This window comes from Bos indicus x Bos taurus, chromosome 19 (assembly GCF_003369695.1).
Source record: "Bos indicus x Bos taurus breed Angus x Brahman F1 hybrid chromosome 19, Bos_hybrid_MaternalHap_v2.0, whole genome shotgun sequence".
NCBI lineage: Eukaryota > Metazoa > Chordata > Mammalia > Artiodactyla > Bovidae > Bos > Bos indicus x Bos taurus.
This window is the reverse complement of record NC_040094.1, coordinates 52,661,583-52,675,785: the sequence shown is the minus strand read 5'-3', so window position 1 is coordinate 52,675,785 and position 14,203 is coordinate 52,661,583. Positions and strand designations below refer to the sequence as shown.

The following is a 14,203-nucleotide window of genomic DNA, read 5'->3' as shown; positions in this document are numbered from 1 at the left end:
GCCGTCTCCAGGGCCCTAAGTGTGTCCATGCCATGGGTCCAAGACCCCTGAATGGGCTGCAGGGGATCTCAGGCTAGTGTCTTGCTTTTGGCCACCCCCTCACGCTGGGACCCTGGTCAGGCCTGTGGCTTCCTCGTGCTTTGTCAGGCCCTTGTGCCCTCTGGCCCCCTGTGTCCTGGGCAGACCCTGGAGCACACTGGAGGGACAGCTGGGCTCGAGGGCCCCTGGGTTGGGGTGGGAGGCCCTGGGCAGCTGTGTCCCTCCCCAACAGTGCCCTCAATCTACCTGAACGGCACTCTTCTAGTACCTCATGGTTGGCCCACGAAGAGCCTATCCTGTTCTCTGGCTGACCACGCGAGCTCCTGTTCTTTCAACTCTCTCAGGCCCCTGGGGAGGCCCCTCTCAGGTCAGGCCTTGGTTTGACCTCATTCTGAGAGGTCTCTCAGCTGAGGGGCATGCTGTACCATATCTGGCCCCTTTCCCAGGTCAGGAGTCAGAGACTTAGAGGTGGCTCACCTGGTTGAGGCACCCCACCTGGCGAAGAGCAGCCCCAGCCAGGCGTGCCTACCTGGGGTTGGGTGTGTCTCTTCAGGAGCCACCTGGTGCCAGCTGGGAGCCGAGGGGCTGTGTCTGTGAGGTGGACCACAGGCCCTGGGCTCTCCTGGCCCTGCGGGGAAGCCCCCCCGGGTGCGGAAGCCTGAGCTGGCCCTCACGCCCACCCTGTTCGGCTTCCTCCACTCTAGGGCAAGGAGCTGCTGGCGCAAAAGCTGCCGCTATGGCAGCAGGCCTGTGCCGACCCCAACAAGATCCCCGACCGCGCCGTGCAGCTGATGCAGCAGATGGGCAACAGTAACGGCTCCATCCTCCCCAGCGGCCTTTCGGCCTCCAAGTCCAACCTGGTCATCTCAGACCCCATTCCAGGGGCCAAGCCCCTGCCGGTGCCCCCTGAACTGGCCCCATTTGTGGGGGTAAGTCCTTGCTTCAGAAAGTTCTGTGGGTGTGGGGGTGGTTCCCCTTGGTGCCAGTGGTTGGCATCCTGGGGTGCCCTAACAGGGAGACCTTGCCAGGCTCAGGCCCTCCTGCCACCCCACACCCATGTCACCTCTTGTCGACAGCGGCTGTCTGCCCAGGAGAACGCACCCGTCATGAATGGCGTCTCGGGCCCAGACAGCGAGGACTACAACCCATGGGCTGACCGCAAGGCCACCCAGCCCAAGTCCACGTCACCCCCGCAGTCTCAGAGCAAGCTGAGCGACTCCTACTCCAACACGCTTCCCGTGCGCAAAAGTGTGGCACCCAAGAACAGCTACGCCACCAGTAAGCGCTCCACTGGGGCCCCAGGCCCACCTGGCCCACAGCAGTCATGGCATCCCCGAGGGGAGGCTGGGGGGAGCCTGGAGGCTCACGGGCACGCGTGTGTGCAGCACCCTGGGGACCGCTTTGAGATTTCCATCCCAGATCCTTGAGCTTGACCGGGCTCCCCCGTGAAGTGAGTGTGGCAGGGCAGGGCAGTGCAGGGATGCCAGCAGCTCAGCCAGTGACAAGAGCGGGTGAGTGTCGCTGGAGAGCACTTTGCTGACCGTGGGACCATTCCTTGCCCTGCCTCCAGCACGTCTGCTATGGACGGCACTCCCCCTCCTGCAGCCCCCCCAGTGGGCCTTGGCTTGTGAGGGTCTCCCCATTAGCAGATGGGAAAGCTGAGCCTAAGACCCAGAGAACTGCCCCAGCTAATGAGCGGCAGGTCAGAGGCCGCATCCACACACACCCCAGCTCCCAGCTCCTTCCGGAGTCTGAGCCAGACAGCCCTGGAGGCCTGGCAGCCATCCATAAGTGTGGAGCGTCCACCTCCAGGCCCACCTGGGGGCTCCGAGCGTCCCATGGTCAGACAGCCGAACTGACGGGAGGGCGACTGCGCCCTTCCCCGCGTGGGGTGGAGCTCCCCCTCACACCTGCCCTGATGTTCCCGGCAGCTGAGAACAAGACCCTGCCTCGCTCGAGCTCCATGGCCGCCGGCCTGGAGCGCAACGGCCGCATGCGGGTGAAGGCCATTTTCTCCCACGCGGCCGGGGACAACAGCACTCTGCTGAGCTTCAAGGAGGGTGACCTCATCACCCTGCTGGTGCCCGAGGCCCGAGACGGCTGGCACTACGGCGAGAGCGAGAAGACCAAGATGTGAGTCCGGCGGGGGCGTCAGCCTCCTGACCCAGGTCCCTGCGTCCTGTCCCTGGGTCCTCCTTCAGACCAATTATCCAGGTCCCACGGGTCTGTTAGGAGGGACAGACCCCCACCAGCCCTCACTTTTATGTCCCTTGACTCAGCCCAGCACCCCACGTGTGCATATGGCCTCCCAGGCAGGAGAAGCCAGCCTTCTACCCCAGAGCCTTTCTGTGCATGTGAGCCACCCTTGTGAGGGTTCCAGAAGTGGCTTTGAGTCACGGGCCACACCTTCACAGCTTAGTTTGACACTTGTTGCCAAGAGGCTGTGCCAATGCCTGGCTCTCGCTCAGCCAGAAGCTGCCCAGGTCAGGGGCTGTCCCTTCCAACTGCTCCCACCACCACCACCACCATCGTGCGTGGGTCTTTAGGTGGGCTGAGAGACCCCTGCCCAGGGGTCAGCCTGCCTCCACCAGGGAGGGAGAGGCTGGGCTGAGCTTGGCTCTGGCTTCCTGGCAAGCGCCATCCTGGGTGGGGAGCTCTGAGTGCCAAGGGGCACCCTCCCCGTGGGGGCTCTGGGCGGCCTCTCCTGTTGGGTCTGTGGCTTTGCAGCCATGTGGAGCTGAGCCAGGAATCCCATCCTGCTTGCTGAAGAAGTTGGAGCCCTGCTTGGTCCTGGCACCTTCGCTCACCCACAGCCCCACTCCTGTCCAGGGCAAGGTGGCCCAGAGCTGGATGGATGCCCCAGTGGGGTCTCCTGGTCTCCCTGGAGTGTGTGCACGCACCCCCTCCTCAGATGTGTGCAGCTGGGCAGGGGAACGGGTGGGACCTGGGGCCAGCTGACGCGCTCTGACGGGGCCTCCTGTTCCAGGCGGGGCTGGTTTCCCTTCTCCTACACCCGAGTCCTGGACAACGACGGTGGGGACAGGTTGCACATGAGGTGAGTGTGCTGGCGGGCAGATGGCCTGTAGCTCAGGGCAGGGGCTGCACACTTGAGACCCTTGGGTCCAGGGGTGTGGAGGTGCTGTGAGGGTGGAGGTGTCTGAGAGCTGGGTGAGGCGGGGCGGGGGCTCACCCGAGATGGCAGCAAGGGTGAGCTGGGCTCCCCTTACCACCCTGGCAGGCCTTACACTCTGCTCTTAAGGGGGGGCGGGGTGGGGGGGGGCCCAGCTGGGCCCGGCTGACCACCCTGCCCACCCCCACAGCCTGCAGCAGGGCAAGAGCAGCAGCACGGGCAACCTCCTGGACAAGGAGGACCTGGCCCTCCCGCCCCCTGACTATGGGACGTCCTCCCGGGCATTCCCCACCCAGACGGCTGGCGCCTTCAAGCAGAGGCCCTACAGCGTGGCCGTGCCCGCGTTCTCGCAGGTGAGTGCGGGGCCGCAGCGGGGGCTGTAGGCGGGCGGGTTCAGGGTGCCTCCCCCAAAAGGCCTGGTACTCGGGAGCTTTGGATTCGGCCTTAACACCCCTGCAGTGATCTGCTCAGGGGTCACAGCTCAGCATCCTCTATAGTCTCAGGGCTCCAGAGAAGCGCGGTTACCCCTCTGTCTGCCCTTCCCTCAGCCTGGGGATCACTCTGGATGCCACCTCTTGGGAGGAGGAGCTCCTTCCCTGAGACCCAGGAGGCTCTTGCAGTCGTGGGTTTGAGTGCAGATGGATGGCTACCCTGTCTCTGCCTGAGACGTGACCAGAACCTTCTAGTTAGCGTGTCTGGGCTCTTAGGAGGCAGGGCCAGCCATGTGTGGTCCGTCTACCTGGAACCAGGGAGCCAAAGGGAGAAGATCAAGGCTTGGGTACCCGGCGGTCCTCCAGTGCAGGGTGGTCTTCAGGTCAAGGTGGGCCCGTGATGTGAGTGTGGATGGTCCCCACAGCTCTGCTGGGAAGCTCGTGGGTTGGAGAGGGCCCAGACTTCCAGGACGTTTGCTGTGGTGGCACGGTGGGCAGGGGCCAGCAACTTTGTTCCATGCTGGTCTCCAGGTCAGAGCCTCACTCTGCCTGGGGGCCAGGGGACCCAGGTGGCAGGAGAGGAATCAAAGAGAACTCCTATTTCTCTAGAATTTGGGCAGCCAGAGAGTTGACCCAACAGCGAGGGGTGGGGGCGCTCCCAGGGGGCTCCCATGTTGACAGTGTGACGTCAGAAGTGGGCAAGGCAAGGAAGGGCTCTGGGTACGTGGTGGCCGACTCGCCCTGTCCAGATGTCTGTGTCTGGTGGCTGTCGTGAGCGGCCTCACCCACCCCTCCCTGCCACAAGGAGGGCTCAGCTGGTGTGCGCTGTATGAGGTGTCCAGGGTGTCTTCAGGGAACTGATGATTTAGGCACAGTGAGCACGTGATTTGAGACAACTTAGGTGGTGAGTGGGGCGAGGTGGGTGGTGTGGCTGGGCCTTTGGATGGAACATTTTGGAGATAGTGAGGCTGGGTCAGGGCGAACAGCAGGGAGGGCGAGGCGGATCCAGCCTTGGGGGAGCCGTGGCACCTCAGGGGTCACGGGGCCCACTTGCTGAGCTGTGAGACACCCCGGTCCCTCTCCAGCCCTACCCAGGCCCCATGGCACAGCTGGCCAGGCCTGGAGGGGTCTGACCACTGCTTGCTGCTCTTGCATTCCAGTCTTTGGACTTGGTTTTAAGGCTGAGAGAGCTGAGGAGGGTGTCCCCAGTACCCCTTGGTGGCTCTGGGGCAGCAGCTTCTTTGGGGCCAGGCAGCTACAGTGGGAGTGTTGGGGCTCAGGGGGACGCTTCGCCCAGAGTCCAGCACAGGCTTGCATGAGGCAGGCTGCGCTCCCTGCATCAGGCTCTGCCAGCCCAGCTTCCCCTCCCAGACCCTACCCTCGACCCTCCACGGTTTCAGACTCTGGGGTCCCCAGGAAGCCCTCACATGCCGGGTTTTTTACCACATGACCCTCACAGCTAAGGGCCGCAGGGAACATGTGCGGAAGGGGGTCACTAGGTGACCTGTCTTGTGTGAGCTCTCCGTTGGCCACTGGCCAGATAAGGAGGCATCCCTGCGAATCGGGGAGGGCCCTGCTGGGGGTGGGAGGGGCGCTTCGTGTCCTCAGCTGCAGGCAGCATCACACACCCTGGGGTCAGGAGGGATCCCTGTCCTGCAGACCCCGCCTCAGCCCCTGGCTCCCCAGCCTGACCTGTTTCTGCCTTTTCCTCACCAGGGTCTGGATGATTATGGGGCGCGGGCCGTGAGCAGGTAAGAGATTTTCAGACTCGTCTTCGGGAGCTGTGGGCGGTGGGGAGCCGTCCCACCGGAAGCTGGAGCCGGGTGGTCCCTTTCCCAGGCCTGCTCGGTTGGGGCCTGTCTGGAGACCACAGTGTCTCCACTCCAAGACAGTGAGCGGGGCCTGGGGCACCTGGTCTCTGACCCTCACCCCGCTGTGCCCTCCCCAGTCCACTCTGTAGGGCAGGGCCCTCCGTGCAGGATGCCCTGACCCCTGGCAGCAGCTGGGGGTCCCCAGATATTGCCCATTGGGGAAAGCGGCCCCTCCCGGAGCTGCCTTCATGCTCCCCTTGTGGGTGGGTGGAGGTCAGGACTGGCCCTGTGCCCAGGCTGGAGCCAGGGACCCACTGCAGCCACTCTCGGGTCTCCCATTCTCTCCTGGGGAGGCCTCCAGGCGGCCCACCGCCGCCGCGTGACCCCTTGGCCTGGTTGCTTTGCGGCCCGGCTCTTTCCTGGAGTCCAGGTGTCGCTTCTCGGCCAGGAGCGGGGCTCATCTGCCCCCTGTGCCCCTGACCTGGGCTCCGCCCTGGCCCTGGGGGTCTCCTGTCCCCGCTCCCTGAGGGCCAGGCGGCCGGCCGCGGGGAGGCGTGTGGCCCGGCAGCTGTCCTGTGCTTTGTTCACAGCGGCAGCGGCACGCTGGTGTCCACAGTGTGAGGACGCTGACCGGGCAGCTGCTCAGAAGAGCTCCCGCCGCCCCCCGCCCCCCGCCCCCCGGTCTGTCTGGCCTCCATCGGTCTCCTCCGCTCTCGTTGGTGTCTTCCTGGGTCGTTTTTCTTTCCCACTTGCCCCCTCCCCGCCTTTCGGTTGGTGACCCCAGACTCTGTGATCCCCCAGGGTCCATGGTGCTGCCCCATCTCCGCTCCCTGTGTTTACACACCCGCCCCTGCGCCCCCGTGCGTCCCGCCAGGTGGCCAGCTGGCGCTGGCGGGGCATCCTCGCCACAGCCCCCCTTCCACCGCCGTACTCATGCCGCGCTGTCCCTCTTTGAAGGCTCACCATGAGCCAGGTCTAAAGTTTGAAGAAAAAGAAAAATTCAAAAAAAAACAAAACAAAAAAACAACAAAAAGATGAAAAACAGGAAAAGGACTTTTTCTTTTTTTCCTGAAAAACAAAACAGACCTGCATGGACTCCGGTGTGCGCACTGTTATCTCGCGTCCGACCCCCAGCGCACACTGGCACCTGTGTCGGGAGAGGGGGTGCTGGGGGCCCCGAGAGGCTCTGGGCTGCACCCAGAGAGGGGCTGGGGCTGAGCCGGGGGGCCTCCTGAGGAAGCTGGCCGCTCCTGTGAGGGAGGCCCCGGCCCTGCCCGCCAGGCCGGGCCCCTGACGGCTCCCGGGTCCCGGATGCCACTGAACGATGTGCAGACCAGAGCGCGGTGCCAGCCTCGGGCACCATGGCCGCAACTGCACAGGGCGCTGGCAGGAAGGGGGCCCGGCCGCACTCGGACATTCCAAAGACCTCCAGAGACCACCCCCGCCCCCACGTGTTCTGGAAATCGTTTCTCTAACCAGCCTGTGACGGAGCGAGGGCGGCTCCAGGCACCCCGCCGCATCCTCCCTAAACGCTCTCGTCTCTTTGTGTGTCTCGGTGGCTTCAGAAGCAGACACGCTGGACTGAGTGGCTACTGGTTTTGCCTCTTCACGCCTTGAATCTGGGAAGTGAGCGAGGGCGCAGCTGCTCTGCCCTTCCCACCGCGGGAGCCCCCGTGAAGCTGTGGACCCTCCTTTTTCTGATGTGATTTAGCCAAACCTTCCTGCCCCCTCCCGTGGGCTAGGACATGCCTGGTAGCGTGTGTGAGAGAAGCAGCTCAAGACGCAGACAGACCCTGTTTTATAATTTAAGGAGAAAACAAAGCCAGAACACGGACCTTTGTGGGAAAAAAAAAAAAAAGAACCTTCTATGTTGGTGTTCTAATTTTGCTAAAAGATCTCAAATCCAGGGGATTCCATGCTCAATGGATGAATGTAGACACAAAACCGCAAAACTTGTATGAAGATGTAAAGTGCTGAAAATATTTTTCCTGTTTCCTTTCCCTTTTTTTTTTTTAAATCTGAATTGTGCCCTGTACTGCAGTTGTTTGAATAAAAGTTTTATTTATTGCATCCGGTTGAACGTGGCACCTCCTTCTAGCCCCGCTGCGTGCTCCTGGGCCTTGTGCAAGCCCGGCCACCTTGCCGACAGAACAGCCAAGGTGCAGATACTGTTGGCCCACATGGCTCTCCCTGGGCGCAGCTGGGGAGGCCCCCGCCCCTGTGAGAGCTGCGTGGGCCTGACCCCGGGTCACCCTCCTGGGGCTGGACAACCAGCTCCGCCCTGCGTTCGGTGGTTCTGGCTCCAGGCAGCGTGCCTAACTGCCAGGAGCCCCCATCCTCCGTCCAGCTTGCGTCTCTTCGGGGTCCTCAGCCCTCACTCCCACCCCCTCTACCTGCACCAACCAAGCCTTGTGTTTCCTTGCAGTGCCGATGTGGAAGTGGCCAGATTTTGAGCGGCCCCTGGCTAGAGTTAGTAAGTTGCCCTGGTTTTCTTGTGCTGGTCAGCCTGTGTTCCCAGCAGCTCCGGAGACCCTCTGACCTGGGCCTCTGCTGAGCCTGCCTCTGCTCTCAGCTCTGGCCTTCGCTTCCCTTGGACCTGTCCTTGGGCTCTCGGGTTTCCTCTCTCTGGAAGCTGGCGGGTCTGGCCTGGTCGTCTGTCTGGTTCCCTGTGCCTCTGCTGGGTGCTTTGGCCACAATCGGGGTGGAGCCTGGTGATCAGCTGCCAGGCTGGCTTTGGGCTACTTGGGCTGAATGCCCTTCAGACCAGTCTCTGGGTGTGGATCTGAACCTGGCCTGGCTGGCTCCTGGGCTGGTGAGTATCAAAGCCCCTCAAGGGCTAGGGAGACCAGGACGGGTCTGGAGACTGCCATGGCTGTGGAGAGAGCCACAGGCACGCAGGGGGAGCAGGCACACGCCTCTGCCCGGCAGTGTGCCACGCTCACCTCCCCTCTGCCCCAAAGTGGCTGAGGGGCTACGTCAGGCTTTCCAGCTTCAGCCCCAGTGGCCGCCTCCACCTCCCACCTGGTGACGGTCTCTTCCCTGGCGCCTCTGGAAAGCAAGCACTGGCAGCCGGGTGGGGAGAGCCCACCGCTCTGGGCGCCTGTGCCTGGGTCAGGGCAGCGCTGCTCCCCGTCCCACCCCAGCCCCACTCCCTGGGAAGACTGCCACGTGAAGCTGGCACATGGCCCTTTACAAAGATAGCGGTCCCTTCACCCCTGGTCGTCACCGTGATGCTGACCTCCCTATGGGCAGCCGGGCCACTCCAGCAGGACCTGGACCCTCCCTCTTTGCTATCTTTGTTGAGTTTTGTTTTGGGTTTGGTTTTGGCCACACTGTGTGGCTTGTGAGATCTTGGTTCCCCAGAGCTCAAACCCAGGCCCCTGGCAGTGGAAGTGCAAAGTCCTAACTCCTGAACCACCAGGGTTGTAAGCTGTTCGGTGTTTGTTTATGTCGTTGCCCTTCTCTTTTGAGCTTCAGTGTGATTCCTGGATAACTCTGGAGACAAGTGCTCCTCAGATGGCGGTGTCGGGGGAAATGGCTTTGACGCTGGCTTAGCGTGAATGGCCTGGGCCATCCTTCTCCCCTCCCTCTGTCCCTCCCTTTACGAGATGCTCTGAGACACCTGCATCTCCTGCCCCCAGCTGAGCAACCCCCACCTCTACTGCCCTTGTGGTCCCTCTGAGTTATCAGGGCCCAGTGGATCTCATCCCCTGGAGGTACTGGAAGGGGGTGAAGGCCCAGGGAGGCTGGCCTGGCCTCTGCCTGGAACAGAGCCCCAGGGGCACGGTGGGCTGGGGAGCACACAGCACAGCGGCCACGGCCTGTCCTTGGATGGTTCTCCCGGGGCAGGGGTGTCACAAGGCGCCTCTGGTTGGTTGCGGGACCTTGCTCAGCTTTGCCCAAGCTCACAGCTCTGGGGAAGAGACCAAGTCAAGTCCAGAAGGGCCGACTTCTGCAGTTGTGGAAGACATGTTGTAAGAGGAAAACGTCTAAGCGCAAGTTGGAATATGTGCTGTAACTGCCCTCCGTGCCTTCTCTGCTCTGGAGTCGCTCCAGGATACAAGCCGCACTTCGTGCTGCCCAGGTGTTCTCAGAACCACCCCCTTTCTCATTCAGGAAGTGGATCCAGAAGATAACCGAAGGTGACTCCCCCAAATCCTCAGTGACGGATGTCTTCGGGAGACTGGACCCGAACGCTGCTCGGCTGCAAGGGTCCCACCCTATCAGGCCAGGGAGTCTGCAGAGGACTGGGCAGTGGGGACAAAGGGCAGGGGGCCTGGCTCACTCCTGCCTTCACCACACCCAGGACTTCAGGCCTGCCCCCATCCAGGACGGCAAATGGATTCCATGGAAAAGCTGCCGCTGTCCCCATGTCCCTGCTCAGGAGGGGGACAGAGCCCAGCCCCTGGTCGTCTGCCAGAGTGCCTCGTGGCCCTCCCTGGGGGAGGAGCCCCGGCATCCTGATAGCTCTGACCCTTGCACACTCCGACATCTCCCGTTTGGGTTAAGAAGTGCTTGTTCCATGTCTGGGTGGTCTGCTGTTGACTGGCCCCAGCATCCGCCCCGGCGGTGACAGACGTTTGCAGGACAGGAGGATCGACAGTGGCTTCAGTCCAAATCTTGTCCTGTTTTGTCATCCTAGCGTTGACCCCAGCACCCACCCTGGGCCACTAAAGTGTCCCCGTCAGAGCGGCTTATAAGCTTGTCCTTTCACAGAATGTTCCAGAAGGTAGTGGGCACCCATGGGGGCCTCGCCCTTTCCTCTGGTGCTAAAGGGTAAGGGTGTCCCACCCCAGAGTCTCTGGCCAGGGCTTGCAGGAGAGAGTTACTCCAGAGGCCTGGAGCAATTGCAGCCACCACCTGCTTCCTCTGACCCTGCAGGGCGTACACAGCACATGCTTCCATGGTCACGCAGTTTGGGGGAGGAAAGGAAGACCATGTGGCTGACCGGGCAGCCCCGGGGAAGGTCTCCCTGGTGCAGGTGACGCTGTGGGTGTGCCACCAGTCCTTCCTTTTTTTAAACTGAAGTGTAGCTGATTTGTAGTGCTGTGTTAATTTCTGTCCTCCAGCAAAGTGATTCATTTATACATACATACATTCTTTTTTATATTATTTTCTGTTTATCATAGGATACTTAATATAATTGCCCGCACTACTGTAGGACCTTGTTTATCCATTCTATAAATAATAATTTGCATCTGTTAATCCCAAACTCCAGACCCATCCCTCCTCCCCCTTGGCAACCACACCTCTGTTCTCTGTGAGTCTGTTTCTCTTTGGTAGGTAAGTTCATTTGTATCATTTTTTAGATTCTACATGTAAGTGGTATCATATGATGTCTTTCTGATTTACTTAGTATAATTTCTAGGTCCATTCGTGTTGCTGCCAAATAGCATTATTCCGTTCTTTTTTATGGCTGAGTAATATTCCATTGTATACATAATCATTTTTACTTCATTCATCTGTCAAGAGACATTTAGGTTTTTCTGTGTCTTGGCTACTGTGACTAGTACTGCTCTGAACACAGGGGTGCATTTATCTTTTTGAATTCGTTTCCTCAGGATCTGTGCCCAGGAGTGGGATTGCTGATCACATGGCAACTCTCCATACTGTTTCCCATAGCGTCTGCACCAATTTCCCACCAACAGTGTAGGAGAGGTCCCTTTTCTCCACACCCACTCTGCCATTTATTTTTGACTTTTTAATGATGGTCGTTCTGATCAGTGTGAGGTTGGTGCCTCGGTGTAGCTTTGATTTGTATTTCTTTAACAATTAGTGATGTTGAGCATCTTTGCTCGTGTCTCTTGGCCATCTGTGTGTCTTCTTTGGACAGACGTCTGCTTAGGTCTTATGTCCACTTATTGGTTGGGTTGCTTTTTCGTTGTTGAGGTATATGAGCTGCTCATATATTTTGGAAATTAAGCCCTTGTCAGTCACATCATTTGCAGGCACTTCCTCCCAGTCCATCGGTTGTCTGTTTATGGCTTCCTCTGTGCAAAAGTTGGTAAGTTTGATTAGGTCCCAGTGGTTTGCTTTTGCTATTGTTTCTGTTGCCTTGGAGACTAAGAAAACATTGGTATGATTTATGTCTGAGAATATTTTGCCTGTGTTTTCTCCTAGGAGTTTTATGGTGTCATGTCTTACATTTAAGTCTTTAAACCATTTTGAGTTTTGTTTTTGTGTAGGGTGTGAGGGTGCATTCTAACTTCGTTAATTTACACAAGGCTGGTCACCGACCCTTTTTGATGAGACTGTAGGTGTGTCGGGACACACTTGGCCAGCGCCCCCTTCTGCCCCCGACTCTGATCAGCACACGTGCCATCCTCCCTTTTCTGGGTCCCCACTTCTGCTGGGTCCCCAGCTCTGGATGGACAAACCTGCCCCACTTCTAGGCCCCCTGGGACCACCTGCCCTGACCCTGGCTGGGGACAGCCAAGGGCATAGAGCCCTCCTCCAGGACCAGAGTCCCATCAGGGCAGCAGCCCCCATGGCTGCCTTGCACCCTGTCCCAGGGTCCATGACCCTGGTCACAGCAGAACCGCCAGGCAGTCCCTGCCCGAAGCGTATCTGCACAGACCAGAACCAAGGAGACCAGAGAGAGGCCCTGAGGGAGGGAGCCCACGGCCCCACCAGCTGGGTGCAGATGTGCCAAGGCAGGGGTGGAAACGAGGCCGACGTGGGTGCTGTCAGCTGTCGGGCGGTGTCTTGGAGACGCGGAAGCCACGCTTTGCGGCGTCAGCCTCTTTTCCCTAGTTGACCTTTAAACAGCTGAGTCCAGTGTGCCTCAGTGTTTCAGAAAGCGCCGGGTCCTCAGGCACACACAAGGGTGCCCTTCCTCGTGCTCTTCCTGGGCACCTGGATGGAGTGCCTGCCCAGCTCCCACGGACACCCGGCCGCGCCGGAGGCCACCCCGCCCCAGGTAACGGCTCTGCTCGTGCTGAGCCCTCCATGTCCTCCGTGCCATCTGTGCTGTCGCCCCGGGACTGCCTGCTGTCCTATGTCATCCCCGCCCGGGCGGGGTCCTCCGAGCCCACTGGGAACCAAGGAGGAGAGGCCTCCGTGAGCTCGAGGCCGGACACCAGCCCCACCCTGCGCTCCTCTCGTTCTGTCTCAGCCCCTTGTCTGATGCATCTGTCTGTCCGTCAGCCGCCGTCTCGGCACCCAGGGGTGGAACGGCTCCTCTCTGAGGAGACGGTCAGCCCCTCCGCAGGGGCTGTGGGCATCCACCCCTGCCAGCCCCTTCGCCACGACTGTGCCTGCGCCTTGTCTGTCGTGTGGGTCTGGGACGCATGGGCCGGGCTTGTGCGCTCTGCTGAGCTGTCTCTGTGTCGATGGCCGTGTCCTTGCAGACGGGCTCAGCTGCTGCTCAGGCAGGTGGGGGGTGAGGGGAAACACTGGGCCTTGGGGGGGTTCTGCACGCTAAGCTCAGATGCAGCTCATGGGGGGCTGCCTCGGGCCGCAGAGAGAGGACTGGGGCGCATGTGGAAGGAGCAGAGGGCCCTCCCAAGCCGACTCGCCCTGGGAGGGCCTGCGGTTTGAAGCGGGACAGGTTTGGGAGCAGAGGGTGGTGCACTGAGGCTCAGCTGGCCTTGCAGGCGGGGCCTCCACCACCCCCAGCTCTGAGCTGGGAGGCTGACTGGGGGCGGGGGTGGGGGTTGGTGCTGTCCACAGCCGCAGGGCAGCACGCAGCGCCTCTCCTGAAAACCACTGAAATGGCTCTTCTCTCCTCTCCCCAGGAACCCCTTCGCCAGCGTCCAGCTAAAGCCGACAGTGACCAATGACAGGTCTGCCCCACTCCTCAGCTGACCACCGCGTCTGCACCCACTGCCTGTGGGCCCCTCTCCCCCGCCCTGCCCTGCCCCCCGTTTTGTTACAATCGGCTTGTTCCCTGTTAGAGAATTCCCTCCTTCCAAACCCTTCTGCCCCGACCTCAGTCTGGCCTGGGCTGGACCCTGGCCCTTCCCACAGGGTCAGGAGGTGGCACCTGGGCCATGGTTGAGGAGAATAAGGGGGGCTGGCCCCGGGGCCAACCTTTCGGATCAGGCATGTCTGTTGTGTGGGCCTGGGAGCCTCCAGGGTGCACAGAAGGCCATCCCGTCGGCTTGTAGCTGCAGAGGAGCCCCTGTCCGGTCAGTCATGAGGCCACTCACCTGTGCGTGCCTGCAGGCAGGACACAAGGGCGCGGGGAGCGGAGGGCCTGCCCCTTTGTCTCAGAAGACGGATTTATTAAGAACACGTACCTCCGGCAGACTCTTGCCTGGGCCTCTGCTGGGTCTCCCTGTGCCCACTGGCAGTTTGGGGGGCTTCTCCCTGCCCATACCCGAACTCCCACCCAGAAATGGCTGCAGGGGCCCACCTCTCCTCCCTGGCCCCGAGGAGGGGGATCAATGCTGTGGCCTGGGTCCCCAAGCTGTGTGCCATTGAGGCGGTCCTGGGCCAGGACGCCTGGGTGAGCCTCCCCCATTGATGCCCTGGCTGCTTCCCTATTTCAGCTGAAATACAAGATTTTAGAAACTTTCCTGGGTCTGTGGTATTTGACGTTTGAAGCTGAAATACAGCCAAGCTAACCACGTTGGTGACAGCAGTCCGTATCTTAGGAGATGTCCCAGGCAGCGCTCGCTCACCTCCCAGACCCTCCAAGGAGGTGCTTAGGAGCCCTGCCCCACCTTCAGCCTGCCCACACCCCAGAACACAAAGCCAGGATGGGTGGTGGGGGGCGGGGGGGCTCTCGGGAGGTCTCTCACCTGGGGGAAGCTGGAGGCGGGCCAGGTGGAGCGAGGCAAGGTCCTAAG

At 60.9% G+C, this 14,203-nt stretch overlaps 1 protein-coding gene across 4 annotated transcripts in view; it reads left to right on the top strand.

Annotated features, from left to right (window-relative positions):
• The window catches only part of BAIAP2 (BAI1 associated protein 2), a 63,610-nt gene extending 49,681 nt beyond the window's left edge, over window positions 1–13,929 (top strand). The window contains exons 8-15 of one of the 4 annotated variants that reach the window (XM_027518034.1): window positions 744–968; window positions 1,116–1,317; window positions 1,971–2,172; window positions 3,026–3,094; window positions 3,360–3,522; window positions 5,317–5,351; window positions 7,837–7,884; window positions 13,148–13,929. In XM_027518034.1, coding sequence (XP_027373835.1) covers window positions 744–968; window positions 1,116–1,317; window positions 1,971–2,172; window positions 3,026–3,094; window positions 3,360–3,522; window positions 5,317–5,351; window positions 7,837–7,864 — 924 coding nt within the window. In that variant the 3' untranslated portion in view covers window positions 7,865–7,884; window positions 13,148–13,929. Of the gene's footprint in view, window positions 1–743; window positions 969–1,115; window positions 1,318–1,970; window positions 2,173–3,025; window positions 3,095–3,359; window positions 3,523–5,316; window positions 5,352–6,001; window positions 7,482–7,836; window positions 7,885–9,527; window positions 10,572–13,147 lie in introns of those variants that run through there. The other 3 variants (XM_027518035.1, XM_027518032.1, XM_027518033.1) reach the window with 3 other exon arrangements.
• Window positions 13,930–14,203: the final 274 nt, after the last annotated feature.